Here is a 24,373-nt window from a genome sequence, read left to right on the forward strand (position 1 = left end):
ATCTTTATTATAAATTACATACTAAACCGATAGGTAAAGAAAAAAGGAAGACAATTATGTGCTTTTGTTGCAGATCTGAGCGCGGCTTTTAATGGGGTAAACAAAGACAAATTGAAGAAAATAATGCAAGATAAGGTATAATATACAATCAAAGAACAGAATTACTCTACAGGGAAACAAAAAATATAGTTAGAATAAATGGAAAGATATCAGAAAAATTTTAGACCTGATATCTTTCCATCTATTCTAACATTTTTCATTTCTTTGTAAAGTTTCTTGATTGTGTGTTATACCTTAGTTTTGCATTACCTTCTTCAACTTGTCTTTGTTTACCCTATCAAAAGCCGCGCACAAATCTGCAACAAAAACACATAATTATCTTCTGTCACACTTATCAAAATAAAATTGACTTAAGTTTATTCTTAGAATTGACATTTACCATTGTTATATCAATTACTAATTTACTATTATCACGTATATCAATATCTTTTATCTTGTAATAAAATTTATGATACGATGATACGATATATACCTAACAAAGATAAAACACTGAACAACGAGCACGTCAAATCCACTCTGGCTTAATGCATATTATGCGCGATTAAATTAAAGGGTGGAAAGCAAAAAATTAAATTGTTTAGATATTACACTTATCAAAAAAAATATTATAATTTCAGACTAGTTCCAAAAATCATTCAGTTTAGGCCGTTATTAAAACTACCATCCTTTTTTACCATCCTCAGTGCCGAAAAATGGTTATTTGTCCAATTAACAAAATCTTATATCTTTCATAATCTATGTTTCACCAAAAAAGTTTAAAATAATAATAAATGTTTCTCCTTTCAAATTATTATTCAATTGACTATGATTTTCGCTAATATTAGGAAAAGATTACACAATAAATTCAAAAAACTCAGTTCTATTGAAGAAACATCCAATAATGTTATACAAAATAACAATGACTCCAAAAAAATTTTTTTCATTATTTCATATCTTCAATATCAGGCAAATTTAAAATGTTTTGCGGAAAAAACTTCACTATATCCGTATTGCATATATGTATTTGATTATCCAATTTTTTAAAATATTAGCATACAGAAAACAAATTATAACCCATTAAATTTTTATCTAGATTACTCATTCATATTTTTATTACTAAATGCTTATGTTAGGTAACTTATATTAAATATGTTGCTTATATTAAGTAAAAATATAAAGCCTATATTTTCAAAATGGGATTATAAAGATGTTAGCACATTTTTTTGTCTTTATCGTTCATTAGATTTAAAACAAGGATAGAATCACAAAGAAAGCTAACATTTTTATAAATGCGTTCTGAGTATGGACCATGGAATATTGATATAAGATACAATTAATTTAGGTAACTGATACGTAATTCTTCCCTATATGCATGATTAAAATGCACGATATTGTTATTTTGCATTTGTATCAAGAAAATAATTAGAAACTAAAGATAAATATTATAAATAAAAAATTATTAGATTATACGTGTGGTTCTTTCAATTATATTAAAAGCAATTCAATTCTATTTCTTCTTTTATTCTATAATATATTCCATAGTAACTTCTTGTGCATGTGTATCCCTTCCATCTTCTCATTCAATGTCTATCGACCGTCACAGTTGCAATACGGTGGCGGCACTGTTCGACCAGCGCCCGTACGTATGGAAAATGGCGGCCGCCTAGCTGACGACGCATACATCTCCCGGAAATAGTTCTGTAAACCACGCGTGCAGGAAGAGATTACGACAGAAAGAAAGAAAGGCTAACGGAGCCGTTCGCATCACGGCAACGATGGCAATGTCGAATCTTTACTCAAAGATCTCTACTAAGCCAATGAAGCGTGTACAAGACAACGTCGCGGTCAAACAGACCAATACTTGGATGAACGGTGAGAGAAAGATAGTGTATAGAGAGAGAAAAAAAGAAAAAGAAAACGAAGGGGAGAGCCAGCTCGACAACAGCAGACAGACACAGACAAACAGGCACAGACAAACAGACACAGACAAACAGAGAGAGAGAGAGAAAGATTGCTTTCATGCAAATAAACGAGAAATTGTACTTATACTTCGTATCTGATTTGTAAGGATAAAAAAACTTAATTACTGATTGCAATTATCGAATTCACATGAAATACAATAAAAATCTATATTTATAAAACTTCATTAATTAATGTAGTAAAAAATTACATATTTGTCACAAAATATTAGATTCTATTGCAATATTTTATTGCAACAATATTTAATTAAAAAATAAATGTATACAAAATTTTATTTAAAATAAGTGTTTTCTTTAAAATTGTGTACACGTTCAAAATTTTTTTGCTTTTTTTCAAAGAATAATTCACGAAAGTACAAAAAACAAGAATAAATATATAAAATTAATCTATTAAATTGAATATCACATAAATAAAAATCATTTTTAACGCCATAAATGATAATAATTTCGATTTCAATTTTGAAGTCGTTTTATTATAAACAAAACATTGTCATGTAACAAAGTACTAAAAAAAAATTATTTAACAAATAATAAGGCAATTATTTAACAAATAATCGATTAATATAAAAAAAATTGTGATTTTATTTAGAAAAATAAAGATAACTTCGGTATAATATTAATAAATAACAGTAAAGACCTCCCTAAAATCAGCATTTTGTTTCGCTAAAAAGCAACTTTTACCTAACACATTTTCAAAAAATATATTGTCTTTAATATTTAATTCGTGCATTTAGTGTTTTAACTTTTAAAATTGTTACATTCCGAGTTTTAACACTGAAAACATTTAAAACATAATTAATAATGAAAAAATGTAAACTATATCAGATAACAAACAAAATGGATATACATTTTATTCCTACTTGTTACAATGTTTGTTTGAATACATCACGTGTCAGTGTTTATTAATTTTACTATTATATATTGATTAATATCTATAATTGCACTTTAGTAGAAAAAACCAGCTTGACTCGTAAACCTATCTTGTGTTTAGCTTTGAATTTATTTTTAACCTCTCCAGGACCAGAAGCCTAATATTAGGCTTATAATTAAATTTAGTGAAAACATTATTCGTTTAGTTAAAATTACTTCTTTCACTATAATATGTGCATTTATATCAAAATAAATTGATATTACTTTATATAATGACATTTTACTGTCATACTTCACAAAATGCGACATTATATTTTTATACATACTTTTTAAAACATTTTTATTGCAAATAACATTAAACAATCATTTTAACAATAACAATAATATAAAATTCAAATACAGCAAAAAAATAACTACTTATTTTTTTCCAAATTAAAAGCTTAATATTAGACGCTGGAGCAATGTCATCTTTTTCATAGTTCAACTTACGAACAAGAACAAAAATTTCTTTACATTAAAACTAAAACTAAAAAAGTCGTTTAAAAAGGAACCAATCCTCTAAAGGTTAAGAATAAGGACATCAATTTCATATCCTTATTCTTGTGTTATTTAAAAATAGTTGTACAAACAATTATACAAAAAAATTTGTTAAAATTAGGTAAAATTATGTAGTTTAAAATAAACTGCATTTTAGTGTGCATAATCTTATTTCTTAGTTTGTATTTTAAATACTACTAGACAACACAGACGCGCGCTTCGCGCGCACTAATTAACTTTTTACTATTTAAAAATAAATTGCAACGATAATTGCACAGATAATCATTTGTACAAATGTGACAGCTGTCAAAATTCAATCGCAATGATAGTTACTCTCGCAACACAAAGTAAGCGCAGCAAGATAACCAATCAGCATTGCGGAAAACTGTCAATAATAAAATCACTTACACGGTTTTTTTAAAAGAGAATTTAAACATTACTAGACAACACAGACGCGCGCTTCGCATGCGCTAATTAACTTTTTACTTTTTACTTTTTAAAAATAAATTGCAACGATAATTGTAATAATCATTTATACAAATTTAACAGCTGTCAAAATTCAATTGCAATGATAGTTACTCTCGCAACACAAAGTAAGCGCAGCAAGAGACAGTTTTGTTGACAGTTTTCCGCAATCAGCATTGCGGAAAACTGTCAACAATAAAATCACTTACACAGCTTTTTTGAAAGAGGATTGCTTTGGGAATAACAAAATACTATCTAGCAGTAAAAATAGAGTTTAGTAAATACACTAAAAAAAAGAAAAATATATATAGATCAATTCTATTAAAAACCTAAAAAAAGAATAAAAATACTCCAAATACATTAAACGTGTGCATTAAAAAAAAGTATAAAATTAATACAAATTATCAACCTTTAAGAACACGGGTGGCGGTATAGAGTACGCCACGCGCTACAATTTTTGATCTCCCGTCTTTGGTAATTTTTTTTAGGTTCATAGTCTTTATCTAACCTATATCTGATTTATATTTGGTCGTGTTGAAGCCGTGATACTGATCATATTTCATCTCAATGCTAAATTTCGCAATAATTGTGAACGTGTGTCGCATGTGGCGCACTCCGTACACTGTCTGTATCTCACATTACACTTTTCTCCCGTTATTTACTCTTTCGACTTATTGTCTCTTGATACCATGAGCTCTAAAAATTTAGTAAATGAATTTTCATGCAAAAATCATTTAAAATCTGTTATTTGTATTTGTGAACAATGTAACTTTAATGGTTAAAAGAATGTCATGTCGGAATAAGTATTGTCAAAAAGACTTCAAAAAATTCTCTAAAAATGTAAGTAAAAATTGTTTATAAAAAAAAAAACGTCATCGATACAATTATATGCAATAAACATTTAATGCATTCAAAAATATATGCAGCTAAAGTTTAACAAAAACTTGGTTTTGCAAGACTACATTAATTACATTTTTGTAAATACATTTATAACATCAATAACATAGTCTTGGAAATACAGAAATAATAGATATAATATATTAACAATATATTTTTTTGCCCTTTCTCTATTTCTACTTATTTCTATTTCTATTTTTTTTTGTCTTGTAAGGTTTTTTTAGCAGAATTTTTTGATTTACTCCTTTTTCTAAAAATAAAAAACTGCTTTCTCTTTTAGTTTGATTAAATTTTTATTGTATACATTTTTGGAATCTTTTATACATACAGAAGACAGAAGGGGATTATAAATTACCATTATTTTAATTTAAATAGCTCAGTAAATATTTATGTGACATAATTCTTGTTGGTATAAGTTTGTTATCCATAAAGTTATACCATACACATATGTGTGTGTGTGTGTATTGAAATTTTTTAATTGTTCGTGTAATGATAAGTTAACTCTGTATATTACTCTGTAATCATAAATAACAATTTATATTTCACATTAAAATTTATAAATTTTATTAAAATATATTCACAAAATTTGAAAATACGTTTAAGAAGTTTTACAATCAATCTTGTAAAATTAAAGGCCTGTTTTTTTTGTTACATTGTTGCACTGATGCAATAAGTGAAACAAATTATATGTGTCTCACTTTAATTATATGTGTCTCACTTATTGTACTGGTGTAGATACTGGTGTAGAATGTAAAGAACAGACCATCATAATATATAAATATATAGTATACTCCTATATCAATTTGTGTCTCCTAAGAGAAAGCAGTTTATATTGTGTATGATATATTTCTTAAATTTTATTTATATCCATTATGCATTACATTTCATGTTCATTAAAAAAACTTATTCAAAAATTCTAATTCTTATTCTTAATGTCTACTGTTCTTCCATTATATACAAGGCTTGTGTTTTTTTACGCACATCACGCGCACATACATAAACTGAAAATTTTTATACTAAAAAATTAATTTAACATAAATAAAAAATTTCTTAAAACAAAAAATTAATTTTAAAAAGATTAATTGTAAAAATTATAAACTTTGTAAAATTTTGATACCATTTTGTAGTAGAAAGTTAGAATTAAAATATATAAATCAAAGACCCGGACCGAACCGAAATCCGGTTCATAACTGGTTGTTTAGCCGGACCATAACCGTAAACCATAACCATTCTACTAAATTTACAGCACCAAAAATATAATCAAAATTATTAAATTATTTTCGGTATTTTTTTTCGATTCTTACAATTTATTTTTATATTTCTAATGCTAAAATTTCTTACCGAACATGATTATTTAGCCAATAAATAACTTACTGTGATAAATTCGTCTTCGAAGAACTAAAGCAATAATAACTGTAAACCCATTAAATTATTAATGATTATATTCGACATCCTATATGACTAAAAATAATAATTAAACTGTTATAATCGAGTAATAATAAAAAGAAAAAAAATATTACAGTACCAACATGTAATTTTTTATGTTATTATATTTTAAGGATATAAAAAACATTCTAAAAAAATACAAAATCTTTTGAATCTTAAGATATGCACATATATTGTTTCACAAAATATGAAAAGTAAACATAGATATTAGGCATACAAGAATCTTTCATGTAGTCGTTTCATGTAGACGACATCATATCATTTCATAATAGCAAATATATTGAATTTATCGCATGCGTGAAACACGATTATCTTACAATCAAATGTGTGACAAAATATCTCAAATAATTGCATCTTTTATTTTTGTTCCATATTTGTGTGTTTATATATATATTTTTTGGATATAAAAAATTATTGTACACATTTGCTTATTACTCCTTGTTTGCAACTTCGCGCATTGTTGTCTAATTACTCCTACTTTTTTTGCTTCTTCCTCTCTTATTTTTCTAATTTATCTTTTTTTTAAGCAATAGATTTATTGGTAGCACAATTCAAATTGATTTCTTCTCCCATACTTAATTCTTTATAAATTATTATTAAACACTAAAATATTATTAAACATTAATAATTAATTACTATTACATAATTCCTTATTAAATATTAGACTCGAGAACCGGAACTGTAACCGGAAAAAATAAAAAAACCGGAATTCAAACGGTTTTAGGTTCTTGTATTTGCAAAGGAACCAAAACTGAGATTGCAACTGTATTCAAATATTTTTATTAAACTGGAACCGGAACCAAATCATAATTTGATTCAATGCGAGTCCCTGATATAAATAATAATAATTTAATTTCTAAGAATTTAATTCCTGAAAAATTTTATTGTGACATTGTTATAAAATGGCGCCCAAAATATAGTAACAATATGTAAGTATGTAAGTATGTTATATATATATATATATATATATGCATGATCCTAAACAGGGGGAAGAGAAATATAGAAAGAAAAAAAAGAAAGAGAGAAAATTAGAAATATGTTAAGAGAAACTATGAAAGAGTAAAATAAAGTAAAATAAAAGAGAAATAAAATTTTTTTTAAAGTAACGAAGACGAAGAATAGATAACAGAGAGAGAGAGAGAGAGGGGGGGGAAGGGAGAAGAAAATAACATTGTGTAATATTTATATATTATATGTACACACGTACACACGTACACACGTACACACACACACACACACACACACACACACACACACACACACACACACACACACACACACACACACACACATTGTTAAACATATGTTAAGCATGTATGTGTACATATATATGCATGTATATGTATTTTATCTCTCTTTCTCTCAAAATACAACTCTGACTGTCAAACTTATATCAAAAGAAAATAGGAGAAAAAAAAGAAAAGAGATAGAAAGAAAAAAGAATATGGACGGAATATGAAAAGACCCAATATATAGAAATTGAAAAAATAAATTTTGACAAAGAAAAAGTTAATGATATAATGAAAGGGATTACAAAAAATAAACAGCACAATCACAAAAAAGAAAATTTTGATTAAAAAGTGCAAAATAGAATACAGTAAATGGTGGGACAAAGATTGTACAAATAAAAAAGTGGAAACAAGAAAAGCGTTAAAAAAATGAAGAGGACTAGAAAATAAAAAAATATTTACAAAAAGGAGTATAAAAATGTCTGTGAAGAGAAAAAAAGAATACTAAAGTAGAAGAAAAGATTACATGAATAAAAGAGAAAAGTCAAGCATGAGCTTATATTAATAGAGAAAGAAATAAGAAAATAGGAATTGCAACAGAAATAAATATAGAAGAATGGAGAAAATATTTTAAAGATCTATTGAATAAAGAAGACACGTGTACAAAAGCGCGAAAGAAGAGCAAGGAGCGGAACCGGAAGATAACCAAATAAACAAAGCCGAAATAAAGAAAAAATCGACAGGTTAAAGAAAAGTAAAGCAGCAAGAGAAGATAAAGTCGAAAATAAAGCTCGGGATACACGGAAACCCAAAGTTCGTCAGAAGATTAACAAAAATAATTAACAAAATGTGACGTGGAGATGGACTACCAGAGCGATGGAAAGAAAGAGTGATAGCGCCAAAAAGGGAGATAGGGAGAATATCAAAAACTACACAAGAATAAAACGCACCGTATAAAATATATACAATGATACTCTATAAAGAGTAAAAAGATAATACCAAAAACATAGATAGGATTTAGAAATAGAAGAAGTACAATAGATAACATCTTTATTATAAATTACATACTAAACCGATAGATAAAGAAAAAAGGAAGACAGTTATGTGCCTTTGTTGCAAATCTGAGCGCAGCTTTCGATAGGATAAACAAAGTCAAATTGAAGAAGATAATACAAGAATACGATATAACACACAATCAAGGAACAGAATTAGTTTACAGGGGAACGAAAAATGTAGTTAGAATAGATAAAAAGATATCAGAAGGATTTTAGACGACGAAAGTAGACATCCTTATGCCCACTGAGTCCGACATTATTTACGTTATACATGGCAAACTTAGAAGAACATATAAAAGGAGGACAAGCAGAGGAATCGTAATAAGTAGAGAGAAAATTTGATCACTAGCTTATGCGGATAATTAAGTATTAATAGCAAAAGACTCTAAGGAATTGAAAGAAATTATAAATAGATTTCTCAAATCATCTTTTTTGAGAAAAAATAGCTAAATTTAAATATAGAAAGGTCAAAAGTTTCAGTGTTCACAAAAGGTAATAGAAAAAAAAATTTTTTTAATGGAAGTGGTGAAATAAAAAATCAAAGAAGTTAAATGATTCAAATATTTAGGGTATTATTTTAAAAAAACGGAGAGACACACATAAGAAAGACAGTTAAAAAAGAAAGGATCCAATGGAATAGGCATGAGGAATAGGACAATGAAAATTAAAAAATTGTTTCGAAAAGACTAAAAATCTTTCAGTTTAATAAAAAATATTTTACTGTATGCAGCTAAAATTTGGGCCGAAAAGAAATAAAGGTTGAGAGAATTCAAAAGAAATATATCAGATCAACTTTAGGTTTAGATTTTAACACTCCGATATATAGTACTAAAGAAAACAAAAACAAATAAAGTAAGGATAGAAGCTAAAAAGAGTGGTGAAATATGAAGAAAAGAAAAAAAAGAGTAAAGAAGAAGATAATTCTAGAATGTTAAAGAGAAATTAAAGGAAAGAAGAAAGAAAAAAGATCGAAGTAAGAAAAAAATAAAATAAGATAATTATAGGTTAAAATTAGTAAATGATCAGAAAATAGGTAAGCTAAGACTAGAAGAGAAGGAGTATGCAGAAGGGTTAGAAAGATAAACAGAGACAAACAAAAACAAAGAAGATATGAAAAAATAATGTGGGCAAAATATAATAGACTGTACAAAGAAATAAAAATAGATGAGAAGCCTTTATATATTTTAGTGGGGTATAAAAAGGTAGGGATCAGTCAATGATAACGAGATTTAAGTGCGGAAACGAGACATTAAGGAATAGATATTGGAAAAAAGAAGAAGTGTAGGCTATGCAATTTAAAAGTAGAGACTTTAGAACACTTATTAGGAGAATTTACAGAATTGCGAAGACAAAATTTCTCTATTAGGAAAATGTTATCAGAGATAGATATAGGTACAAAATAGATGAAAAATATATTAAAGACGAAAAATGACAAAGAAAAGTGTAAATAGTCGTTAAGAATCCTATGTTATTATGTAATTAAGTTATGTAACTTTTAAAGGCCGAAAGGTTTAAAAAATAAACGAGTTGTGTATATATTATGCGCAATAGTAATTTTATGCAGAATATAATAACAAATAAAAATAATTGACGTGCTCGAAGCGCGCGCTTAATCTAGTCCACTTTGTAAAAAGATGTTACCATTGTATTGTTGCCGCTTTTCCGCCGATTGGTCTTCTCGTTGCGCTTACTTCATATTGCGAGAGTAACCGTCATTGCGATTGAATTTTGACAGCTGTCAAATTTCTATAGATAGTTATCTATACAATTATCGTTGTAATTTATTTTTAAAAAGTAAAAAATAAAAAGTTAAATAGCGCGCGCGAAGCGCACGTCTATAATACCTACTATATATCAAAAGTAACACAGATACTCTGTAATGACAACTATACATTTTATTGAAACTAATAACTTTTTTCATAAAATTTTGGTGACTTTACTAGTAAATATTTATTTAAAAAATAAACATAAAATTACAAAATATCGTCAAAGTTTTATTAAAATGTTTCCATACTAAAGAAAATAAAAAGCAGTCTCCACAAATAAAAAGAAATAAATTAGATAACTAAATTTATCAAGAAAGAATTTTACAAAGTATTTGCCATTTTTGTTGATAAAAAATACAGATTTGATACAGAATCTAGCATATACGATACTATTAGTAAAATGCTGACAAAATATAATATTGTCGGGAAAATACCATAGCGGTAGAAAGCACGACAATTTTGATATACACGGTTCAAACTTTGTCAGGTGATAAGTATTATATTAATAAAGCATTGTTCAAACTTGGAAGAAGTTTGTGAGATCTGTTCAAAAGTTATTACAATTTGAATTTTAACATCCCACACAGCACACATCTTTCAGAAAGCTTTCTGTAAGATATCTTCTGCCAGATATCTTTCAGAAAACTTTTTGAAAAATTTTGTGCTGTATGGACTCTTATGGAAATTTATCAAATTTCACTATTTTTTTCAACTTTATTTGAGAAATAAATATAGAAGAAAAAATACGGCATACTTTCAAAACTTTGCAGAAATATTAATGAACATCTTAAAAATTAGTACAAAAAATTATTACTTCGAAAAAAAAAGTTTCTAAAAAAATGTTTCTATAGCTCTTAAAAACAAAGACAATCGTTATTTAATAAAATATCAATATAAATATTACTGCCAGTAAAGAATATCTTCTTAAATATGTTAATTAGCTTTATATTACGTTTCCTAAACTTTTGACAGACCTTACGGGTCATAACAACCTTAGGCTGAATTTTGATATCTTACAAGTTATTTTTACTTTAATACAATTTTGACTTGGAATGACCCATCTACACCCGCACACGCACGCACGCACGCACACACACACCACACACACACCACACACACACACACACACACACACACACACACACACACACAAAATTAAACATCAATTTTTACTCGCTTTGCTCTTTTACACTTATTTATTTTGTTAAACCTACTATTTTTACAAATCAGGTAAATAATCTAATTACCTTCAAGTGTTTCAATTATTAGAAATTTGATTTCAAATAATTTTCTTTTTAAGTTTTCCAAATTTTACTTTTAATAAAATATTATAACAATAGACTTTTTAAAAATTCATGTAAGATTAAATACATAATTATGTAATAATATAATTTGTATATTTAAACAAGCATTTCAGATCGAATTTTAGGATACTGTCACCAATTAGCCCCATTTACAATTATCTTTGATAAAAAAATGTTACACACGAGTCTAAACATTCTTGAATTGCCTATCTCGCTTTCTAAATGTAAAAATATCTCTCAGAAAAATCAGCTTAGGAAAAAGCAGAAAATTTATCCTACAAAATAATCGCGGGAAAAATGTACGATTCTTTTTTACAAAGTTATAACAATTCAAAGATTGACAATTCTAACCCCATGCGTACCTTTTGCTTTTGTTAAAGAATATATCATAAATATATCATGAATAGTATTATGATATAATACTTATCACCTGACAAAGTTAGAGGAATATAGCATTTTTGCCTTCTAAGGGATCATACAATCTTAAAGCTTTTATTTTTTGCCGTTTGGCAATTTTGAAAAACTTCAAATAATGACCTTAATTTTATCAGTCAAATACAACATAATAAATATTTTCTTATTCAAATTTCTCATTTCTATCTCAATGTTCAGAAGTGAATATCATTAACAATTAACTTTTAGAGGACCGGTCTTTTTTGGATAATTTTTTTAGTTTTAGTGCTAAAACGTTTTTATTCTTGTCAGTGAATTAAACTACGAAAAATATGATACCGCTACAGCGCCTAATATAATTTTAATTGTTTTACATAATTATCCGTCTCATTAATGTACAAGCAATTTCAAAATTTTATTGATGACATTTTTCAATTTTAGTAAAATTTTTCTTTAATTTCAGCGGAATCTCCAAGTAATACATCAGAATCACCACCATCAGTGAGTCCACTCTCTTCATCTATCGTATTACAACGCGAAGGAACCACAGTAAGTCAGCCATTAAGTGCTCCCGCATCACCCTTGTCTTCCTTATCACCCGTGACCCAGTTAACCTCACCCGGAGATTGTACTCAAGATCCCAACTGGCAAGCGACAAAACCTACAGTTCGAGAACGAAACGCGGCCATGTTTAATAATCATCTCATGGCCGATATTATATTTATCGTTGGCAGTCCAGGTATTCAAATTGTCTTAATCTTTTTTTTAACTATTACTTCCTCATCCAAAAATCATTACATCTTATATTAATAATACACAGGTCACACACAAACAATACCAGCGCATAAATATGTTCTCGCTACCGGCAGTTCTGTATTTTATGCTATGTTCTACGGAGGGTTACCAGAAAATAAAAGAGATATAGAAGTACCCGACGTTGAACCAGCAGCATTTCTGGCGTTGTTGAGGTAAGCAAAAAAAACTTAAAATAATTCTAAGGCTTTTTCTTTCTCCTAACACTAAAGTTTTCAAACTGCAGCAATAAGATACAAACATGTTAGATAACAAAATGTTACAATTTTATCAAGCTAGTCCCCCATAACATAAAAAAATGTACTTCACAAATCTTTAATATAATAAAAGTTTTAAAACTATTTTTAATGTCATCTAACTTAAAAAAAAGGAATCAGGTAAATTTTCATTCATATACATTTTAACAAGAGTTTTTGTCATTGCTAGTTTAAAAATAAAAATAAATGAATAAAATTTAAGCAATAAGAACAATAATTTGTTATTTAAACATATGTTATTATAATACTAATAAATATCAATAAAGAAAAAATTGAACGATAATTGTTAACAATAATAATTTAAATGTAATTACCAGATATTACTCAATTTTTTATTGTAACATTTTTTTTTTAATATATAATTCATTAACATTTTACACTCTTACACATACTTGTATAAAAACAATAAATATAATAATCAGACATTGTTTTTGTAATTTTTTGTAATAGCATATTTTTTAAATGTATAATTTATTAACATTTTACACTTTTACACATGTTATACTTCTATAAAAACAATACGTTGGAACTTTTTTTTAGTTCTAAAATTTTCTTTCTTAACTTTACTCTTTCTAATAAATACAATTATTCAAAATTTTTATATTTTATTTACAATTATTTAAATTTTTTCTTCCTATAACCGTCAATGCTATTTTTAAAAATTGTTTTAAAAAATCTACATAGCCCAAGAAATTTGAAAAGATTCAGAAATGCCTATATACTAATTATATACTTATTCTCAAAAATTGATCAAGTTCTTATATTGTGTAAAGAGATCATAAAAACTATATGATAAGTCCTAATGGCTAATCTCAACCAAAAAAATTATCGTAAAACATCTTAACCTTTAAAGAGCCAGGCCTATATATGAATCACTAAACTAGATACTTTTATTTTAGAAGGCCAGGATTTTTCCACTAAAATTGAGTTTTTTCCGTGTAAAATTTACACAGTCTACGTAGTTTCTAAGCTCCTCCTCTCCTTGCTGGCTCATATGAACCACCCCGATCCGGTATAGTATGACAGATACTGGAAATTTTCCAAATTTGAACTTTAATGTTTCTAAGAATTTTTAATGATGTTGATGACGATTTAAAGATCAGATTATCGAAATTTTATACAAAATCAGTATTATCACTACAAGCTTAAATAAATAAAGCAGCAATTACCAAGAACCCGGACTATACGGAACCGGAACCGATAACTGTTTCACAACTGGTTTTTTAACCAGATTGAAACCATAAACCGTAACCTTATTCTGTTAAATTTATTAAATTTACAGCACTGGAATCATAATCGGAATCATTAAATTATTTTCGGTTTACTGTTTTTTTCAGTATATTTTTTCGGTTCTTATAATTTATTTCTACATAATATATTTTTATATTTTATATTAAAAAATCAATTGCTTGTTAGAACTAATAAGATATTCTGTCATAAAGAAATAGAGTTATTCATTGTCTTTTATTTTTATTTGTTCTATATTTTATTCTTTTTATTACATTTAATTGCATTTTAGAATTTTCTTTTCTGTTTTTTTTCTTAATTTTTGTAATATAAGTTTTTTGGACGCCAAAAATAGAAAAAAAAATCAGAAAGATCGGAAGAAAGTAAATATAAAAATATGTTTAAAAAGTCAAAAAAATAAAATAAAAAATAGAACAACTATCACTATTCAAAAATAATAATACTCATTAAATAAGTATTATTCAATAAGTAATATTTTATAAGTTTATTTTTTCATTAAATTTTCTAACGAATTACATCTATTGAATTGACAGTGTCATAAAAGTTTTTGTTTCACCATGAATAGAAAACATACCAATAAGTAAACGCATAAACAATTTACATATGATAATATAAAAGATAAATATATGCTTACCTGATAGATAAGTTTACCAAGAATTGAAACAACCGACCCTAAATCTTTATTGCAGTTAAATTTTAAAAAAAGACAGACTGCATTACAAAGATGTATATTAATGTGTGTTATAGAGAATAACATTGAAAGATAAAATAAATCATTTGATAAATAACACAAGTCAATTTTTATCGAATTGAGAGATCAGGAAATTTAAAATCAAAGAAGATAAATACATCATTTCATTCAATAATCGTATTAGTTAAGCATTCCTTTTTTAGATAACAGAAGTAACCAAAGCATTTGTAGTGGATTGTATTAAGTCTACTAAGAAAAATTATTATTCATGTGAGAAATATTATAAGTCAATGACTGTTTTCCTTACACTATACTCTATAAAATACATAAAATAATGAATCACTGTAGCATATAAATTCAATATTACGAGTTTATTACTTCGATAAATTGTTTATTTCTCAACAATAAAATTAAACATTTCTTAGATTAAAAACTGTTATTTTATAACATCCTTAGAAGAGTCTATCATTTACAATTACAAAATTTGCTAATTAAAAAACCTATTTTATAAGTATAAAAATGATCACTTCTTTGAGAAACTATATGCGCGCGCGCGTGTGTGTGTGTGTGTGTGGTGTGTCAAAATGGTCTAAAATAATTTTTTTTATATAAAAATATTTTAAACATGATATGTTCTATTCATTTAAACCTAACATATCGCGTTTAAACCTTATCTTATACCATTATCTTATACCTTAAATTTTAAAGTATAAGATAATAAAGAATTTATTTTTTTTATTTTTAACAATTAAAAAAAATTTTTAACGTAGTTTTTTTTTCATTTTCCATAAGTAAGACTTGTTTATCTATTGTTTCTCAAATAACCAATTCAAATACAATGTTTTGTTGTTTGAGATGTTGGTATTTTTTTATTGTTGCAATCTAAAACTATCAAATTATATATTATTCAATATTAATAATATTAAGAGGATGCTAAACTGCTCGTCAAACTTAATCGAGGTCGATAATGTAGAGTCATTTAGGCACGTCATTAACATAAAAATTTTGTATGTATTTCTTTTATAGATTTAGAAATCCTTTTCCAAAATTAAAATTTATGTATTCCGCACACTGTTATCGTCTATACTTTAATTGTGGAGAAGGATTTTAGAACAAATTGTACAATTTTGTCGATAAAACAGATAGGATCCTCTTAAACACGGAACTTTTTTTCTAAGGTTCCTAGGCTTATTCTAAAAGCACAGTATTGTTCTTTGCTAAAATGCCAAGTGCGCCTCATGCTTATTTTATACGTACAAAGTCTAAAACTTTTATACGCAGTAAATGTTTTCACGAGTCGACTACAGAAGTCGATAACAAAACTATAATTTTCTAATTTTCTTTCGTTTTTCGTATGAAATTGATTGCAGCGCACCGCGTTACTATCTGTACTTTAATTTTGAAGAAGGATTTTCAATTCCATGCAATCAATAAAAAGATTTCGGTGTCCAAAAAATTAGTGATAAAACAGCAGTTTAGTATCCCCTTAATAATATTGATTAAGCCAAAGAAATCTATAAAATCTTAAATCTTAAGAACGTAATTAATGTTCTTGCTATTTTTTTTTCTTATATTAATTAAATTAAAGATAGTAAATACCTTTTTTATTACTAGAAGAAAACATAACATGATAAAAATTATATAATATTCATTATTAATTTATAATTACAGCTTTTATATAAAAATATATTCTTTTAGGTATATGTATTGTGATGAAGTACAACTAGAAGCAGACACAGTTTTAGCGACGTTATATGTCGCAAAGAAATACATAGTTCCACACTTGGCACGAGCATGTGTCAATTATCTAGAGACGAGTCTAACGGCAAAGAACGCATGTTTACTCCTGAGTCAATCTCGGCTATTCGAAGAACCTAATCTCATGCAACGCTGCTGGGAGGTGATTGATGCACAAGTAAGTCAAATGCAACGGACGCTAAGAACTATCACTTTCAGTGACAAGAACTTGGACAGAACACTCGAAGACTCAAGTCCCTCCAGTGACTCGGTCAATCATGTCTCGAGCTTACATTCCTGTGTTTATAATAATAAATTCGATAATTTGCGATATCGACATGCTTATAAAAGCAACGATGGATTGAATGATGACAATTGCGAAAGTTTCCAAGGCAAATTAGCGGTAGTGCCGCACTGCTTGAGCCTTTCGGAAAACGATTGTTGTGCAAATGCGGATAAGTACTCGTCCCTTTCACTTTTCCGAACACGAAGTGAACCTTATTTTCCAGACAATAAACTAGATCAAGTCGAAGTCACCCAAAATATCATGTACCAGGATAATTTAATAGATGATTTCGAACGAGGTAAAATCAACCATTATAAACTTTCCATGACAAATATTAATCAAGTATCAGCTAAATAAAAACTAATAAAATCAATGGATCTTTATGTAAAATTGTATTAAATCTCTTTAAACTTATTTATACAATAAAAATATTATTTACTTTTATTTATTTTAATCAAATTTATATTTTAATGTTATATATTATAAATAATCTTTGTGTTCATGTTCTGTGTTAATGTTTATTACTGCAGCACATTTATATGTAAGATAATCAGAAAATAATGTAGTGCTTTTTAACGAAAAACTTTAAATTCCAATATTTATATTTAATCGGATCTTTTAAAGAAAGTACACAGTTTATAAAACAATCTCCATTTGTTTAAAATTTTTTTCAAATAAAAATAGCAAGATTTATAAAAGTAATATGATATAAAAATAATATAATTTATAGATGTACACAACAATTAAAAATTATATTTTTGGTACATGTACGTGGAAAGTCATCCTTTACGCGTCATTCTTTTTCGTTCGGAAAGTTGTTGATTTTCTACGAAACAGTTTTCTTACACAAGTAATTCATTATTTCTGTTTTGATCCTTCAAATAGATAGCGTACAATAATACATTTTTGCACTATTTTCTGCTCACTCACCTCGGTTTTTGCACGCTTGGTTATTTGCATCTTGCGACACGCATACGGTAACGTACACAAACTCTGCCAAAATTACCGACACTTCATCGATTTCGTTAACCTAACCTAACCTAACCTAACCTAACCTTAGCTAGCCTATCAAAAACATCGGATCGCATCATATCAAAATTGCATAAAAGAAATCGATACGATGGTAATACGATTAGTCAATAATAAAATCATAGATAAATCATAATATCTGAAAGCAACAGCAAACTCGCCCCTCCAAAGATCATTCAAATTGCGGAAAAGACTACAGAAAAACTTTTGTCATAAAAAAAATTTTGATATGTACAATATAGGAAAATATTACTAAACATATAATTTTTTTATTTATTATAAAACTATTTAAAGTTCTTTTTTAATTGCAAGGCCCTTACCCCCCTCCCCCCGCAAATCCCTCTTCCGTTTCTCCCTTAAATCCGTTTTCGGTTCCGTCATTTTCTACGCACTTGTAATAAAAAATAATATATACAACTCGTGTAGTTCGACTATTCTCCACTCGTACAGATAAACACATTCGAATAATAAACAAACTTTTTACACTTGTTACACAATGTACTGTGTTATTCAACAATTAATTGTTGAATATAAGAATAGATTTTTAATAAATTTTTTTGTACTTTTAATGTTTTAATATAAATATTATAAGCCCATACGCTAATATATGTATAGCATATGTCAATGTTAATTAACATTTGCTTTAATTTAGAAAAAATCTGTAAACTTTTTTAACATGTGTTATCTATTAATACGTTTATCAAGAATTTCATACTAAACTTTGTATTAAATGTAATACTTAAATAAGGTGAGACAATTTCAATAAAATTGATCATTTTTCAATAAACAATAGAATGTTATATTTTATGAGATTTTACAGCAATGCGATTCCCTCCATATATGTATGTACATAATATATAATATATATTTCATAATTACTATTATATAAAATGTTAATATATTTAATATATTTTATAAATACATGATTTGTATGCAATTAATTTTTATAATTATTATTTAAAAAATTACCGTTATTTTCATAAAGATTTCAGGTCATATTTTAATATTCATTCTAAATAAATTTTCTTAAAATGGTATTTAGCCCTATTAAAAACATTAATACGAGTAAAATAAAAATAAAAATGCTTTTTCTTTAAGAAAGAAAGGTTTTAATCATCAAATTAGTTTACTGCTCTATATAAATTTATAAAAAATATATTAAATAAATTGTAAATAAATTTGATCTTATTGTCAACCCAACTGGCAAAATTTTATTGTTAAATTTACAACGTTTCGACCTTTACTTTAGGTCCTTATCTAGTAAAAAAGTCAGTTCACGCATTTGATCAGTAAAAAAGTTTCATAAGACACATGTGAGTCCATGTATCCGTGCCAACAAAATCATGGTATGTGTCTTGTGTCAAAAGGTATTGGTAAAATTGTCGTCATTAAAATATAGATAACCGTAATAATATGAGAGTGTCTGTTTATGACAAAGTCACAACGAGGCAGTCCCCGTTGTGACTTCGTCATAAACAGACACTCTCATATTATTACGGTTATCTATATTTTAATGACGACAGTTTTACCAATACCTTTTGACACAAGACACATACCATGATTTTGTTGGCACGGATACATGGACTCACATGTGTCTTATGAAACTTTTTTACTGATCAAATGCGTGAACTGACTTTTTTACTAGATAAGGACCTAAAGTAAAGGTCAAAACGTTGTAAATTTAACAATAAAATTTTGCCAGTTGGGTTGACAATTAGATCAAATTTATTTATTATTTATACACTGGTGACTAGAAGCTTGAGATTCACATTATTAAATAAATTGATTAAGTCATATGTGTATAATTTAAAAATAAAAACATAATATTTAATTTTTTACGCGTTTAAAAACATACATTTTCTTGTGTGTGTGTGTGTGTGTATTTCTATTTAAAAAAAATGTAAAATAATGTATATATTACATTACATATCGTGACAATATTATTAAATAACAGTGATGTACGTCATTAAACTTTAATATCAAGTAATATAAAATATATTGTATGCAGGCAGAAATGGCACTAAGATCTGACGGTTTTGTGGATATTGATATTCATACGCTCGAATCCGTCTTATCTCGAGAGACGTTAAATTGCAAAGAGATTCACATATGGGACGCCGCATTACGATGGGCTTCCGCGGAATGTGTACGACAAGATCTTGAACCTATTCCCGCCAATCAAAGGCAGTTGTTAGGTAAGGTAAATGCAAATATTTTTCTTTTTAACATAAATGTCAATTTGCTCTATGTATGCGTTTCTTTTTTCATTTTTAGGATCCGCCTTGTATTTAATTAGACTTCCTGCTATGAATCTCGAAGAGTTCGCAAACAGTGCGGCACAGACGGATATCCTAACGCATCAGGAAACAATTGATTTGTTCCTACACTTTACAGCCACTAACAAACCACAACTTTGTTTCCCTATCAAGTCACGTCAAGGTCTGAAAACTCAAGTAAGTAAAAATTACGTTATATAAAAAATTAAAAGGTCTCACTTTCCATTTCAATTGTCTATTTATTATTAAGAGCACAAGATATGAAGAAATTTGAAATAAAGATCTGCATATCTGATTTGTGATAGTTGAACTGTAACATACTGTAATGTATCAAACAGGTTGTTACACTGAGAAAAAAGTAAATTTGACTGAATATTTCAATTAAAAATATTTAATTAAAAATATAATATAATTTTAATTAAAAATGCTTTAGTTAAATATTTATATAGTTTAAATATTTATAAATTAAAATTAAATATTTATGTATTTAAGTTAAACATCTAAATGTTATATATATATATATATATATACTTGAATTAAAGTTCAAGTATTTTTCAAATTAAATATTTCAAATATCTTTTTAAATTCAAATATTTTCTTAAGTTAAATATTTCAAGTATTTTATTAAAACTGAAGTATTTTTTATTAAATTCACTATAAAACAATGTATGTATATTTATGATAATATATATAACATATATATGTATTTAACATATATTTAATTTAAATATATAAATATTTAAACTATATAAACATTTAATTAAAGTATTTTTAATTAAATATTTATATATTTAATAAAATTATATTATATATATGTGTGTATATACATATAAACTAAAAAAAATCAAGTTGAAAAATTTAATCAGATTTACAACTTTTTTCTCAATATAATATGCTAACATTATTAACCTTCAACATATACACCAAGGTGTGCAATACCCCAGCGAAATTTTATTTAATTTCTACAATTAGGCGTAGTTTTAGATTGTTCTAAGAATATACATAAATTTTTCAGTGGCTGAGGTATCACTTATCTCGTGTGTATGTTACGTAATTTTTTTATGTTACGTAATTTTTGTTATGTGAGGGTTAATGTATTAAATATAATACTAGCTATAATTACCTACAATTTTAAAGGATTTAAAAAAATATTATTTGCAGGTTTGCCATAGATTTCAATCGTGTGCATACAGGTCAAATCAGTGGCGATATAGAGGTCGTTGCGATTCAATTCAATTCAGTGTTGATAAAAGGATATTTGTAGTGGGTTTTGGATTGTATGGAAGCTCGTCTGGTGCTGCGGACTATAATGTTAAAATAGAACTTAAGAGACTCGGGAACGTTTTAGCAGAGAACAACACAAAATTTTTCTCCGATGGTTCGAGTAATACGTTTCACGTATACTTTGAGAATCCAATACAAATCGAGCCAGAATGTTCATACACAGCGAGTGCAATATTGGATGGTGGAGAATTGAGCTTTTTCGGTCAGGAAGGCATGTCGGAGGCAACAGTCGGCAGTGTAAATTTTCAATTTCAGTGCAGTTCCGAGAGCACTAACGGTACCGGTGTCCAAGGAGGACAGATCCCAGAATTAATCTTTTACGGTCCACCATCCGACGATTGACGGAAAATTGTAACAGAGTTCATGATTTAATCAAGTTCATCGTTTAGGAAAAGAAGTATTTAGATGATTCAAATACATGGGACTGACATGGGAACAAAATCTGCTAATGTTCTGAAAACATGAGAAAAAGAAAAATATTTAAATTTCAAACTAAAATAGTTCTCAGATACTCAATATTTGGAAATGTATTAAAATACCAAATAAAATAAAAATTACTTTTATGTAGTTATGATTAATGTGATACTCAAATGATTTTATATAATCAATTAAATTTTTACTAAACTGAAATAATCGATAAATATTATAATACTTATACAATATTTAAAATATAAAGAGTATTTAAAAAACACTTTTTAGGAAAAATAATACACGAATAGAATAATGTTATGTGTGACATTTCTGATATATGATTATTATCGATTTATTTATAAAAAACTTTTCTATTGTAAATATAGTTAATTAATAACGTAAATATTTCAGCAAAATTATTACTTTTAAAATAGAAATATTCATTAAACTTTAATTAGTCTCATGTCTGTTAATTATTTAATGAAATAAAATTATTTTCATAAAAATTTGTATTTATATTTATTTAAATTTGTAAAATATGCGCCAAATATTTTATATATATATATATATATATTTTTTTTTTATTACAGTATTGAGCAAAATTTTATAAATTTATTGATTAATAATTATCATACTAAAACTTTAGTAATAATAGTAATTAAAATGTTTTAATTGTCTTAAGATTAATCTTAATCATTAATCAGTCAAATCTTTAATCAATAAAATGACCTGACTTTAAAATTAAATGCTGTATTTGTGATGTAATTGTAATTTATTCAATCGATTAAAAACAATATAAGTCTGCTATTAAAAATGAATCATCAATTATTAATCGTTAATTTTGATCACTGATTTTTTATAAAAATGATTAAGATAATAAATAAAGTCATTTATCAACTAATATCAATTTGAATACATATATCTTTCTAATATAACAAATACATTTTTAAATCCAAAATTGTTTGCAAAAATAATAAATATAATTTTTAAAATACGATCAAAAATTATTTTTTTAATTAAAAATATTTGATTTATTTCGATATTAAATTTAATTAAACGTAATTATGTTCATCATTAATTTTTAATCGATTATTTCAGTTTAGTAAAAATTTAATCAATTATATAATATAAAATCGTTTGAGTATCACATTAATCATAACTACATATTAAAAAAATTTTTAATACATTATTTTCAATAATTAATTAATCGATATCTAGCATTGTTTTATTATTGCCATTTAATTTCTTAAAGATTATGATTAAAATGTAATATAAAATATTTATTTTTAATCCAATGAGATCAAATTATAATATGCGCGCGCAATATTAACGCGATTTTGTTCAAAAATCAAATTTTCGTAGAAGAAAACAAAGATAGTATTATGCAATTTAAAAGTAACAATTAATATACTCGTATATTTAAAATTGGATTCCTGTTATTGAGCATTTTTTTAAAGTTTTTTAATATTTTATTACTTAGCATCAATATTATTATTTGTGTAAATAAAGTGTAAATAAATATTTAACTGTAACATTTTCAAGAAGTTTCAAAATATCTTACTACTATTATTACCATTATAACATTTTTTCGCAATTTAAGTAAATAATTTTGTAAGATACCAATTTTTCTATGCATGTTTCACAAATACATTTTACTCGATTTGCGCATTTAAACTTGATTTCTTTATCTACCAAGTAAAAAAAAATTTTATTAAAAAATTGTAAATATTTAAAGATATTCTCAAAAGTATGAGTCACGATCTGTTAGTGTGTCCTAAGCCAATTTTTGGATCTCAAAAAATTTTTCGGCAATAATAGGAAAAGAAACTATATTTCAAAATTACAATAAACACAAATATATAAAAATAATTTACTTTGTTTCTACATTCCTTTGTACAAATGGATCCTATTTCAAGCCCAATTTCTGTCTATAAAAATGTCTCGTCAATTTTTAATTAATCTTCTGTAATTAAATTATACTAGAATGATACTGTTATTTGTCAAAATAAAGTACAAAAATTTATTTTACAAATTTAAAAATGTTTTAAAATTTTTAGAGATTTTAAACTACTTTAAATACATAAATTCATTAAATTCAAAATACTCTATTTGTATGAATAAGGTACCATTTTTTCACATTACATAAGGATTAAAAAATAACATTAATAAGAAATAAGCGAAATTAATTTCAATAATTAATTTGCTTTCCATTCAGCTTTTTCATATCTCCTAAAGTTAGATTAGGTTACAGTTTTAAAAATAATCGCTATTTATCTGAGTTTGAGAAATCCTGATTCAGAATAATAAGAAAATATAAAGAAAAAAATTCTAACAGTGTAAAATTGCTTTGATTAAATACTT

At 26.4% G+C, this 24,373-nt stretch overlaps 2 protein-coding genes across 2 annotated transcripts in view; one reads left to right on the forward strand and one right to left on the reverse strand.

The window, feature by feature from the left end:
• The window catches only part of LOC105839336 (transcription factor IIIB 90 kDa subunit), a 168,189-nt gene that overhangs the window by 131,397 nt on the left and 12,419 nt on the right, over positions 1-24,373 (reverse strand). The gene's annotated exons all lie outside the window — the stretch shown is intronic.
• Positions 1,657-22,164, forward strand: LOC105839576 (BTB/POZ domain-containing protein 6). The gene is made up of 7 exons (XM_028188919.2): positions 1,657-1,911; positions 12,444-12,719; positions 12,801-12,948; positions 16,688-16,904; positions 20,050-20,236; positions 20,316-20,494; positions 21,479-22,164. Exons 1-7 carry the CDS (start codon positions 1,815-1,817, stop codon positions 21,941-21,943), a joined length of 1,569 nt encoding a protein of 522 aa, XP_028044720.1. The 5' UTR covers positions 1,657-1,814; the 3' UTR covers positions 21,944-22,164.

Source organism: Monomorium pharaonis, chromosome 1 (assembly GCF_013373865.1).
Source record: "Monomorium pharaonis isolate MP-MQ-018 chromosome 1, ASM1337386v2, whole genome shotgun sequence".
Classification (NCBI taxonomy): Eukaryota; Metazoa; Arthropoda; class Insecta; order Hymenoptera; family Formicidae; genus Monomorium; species Monomorium pharaonis.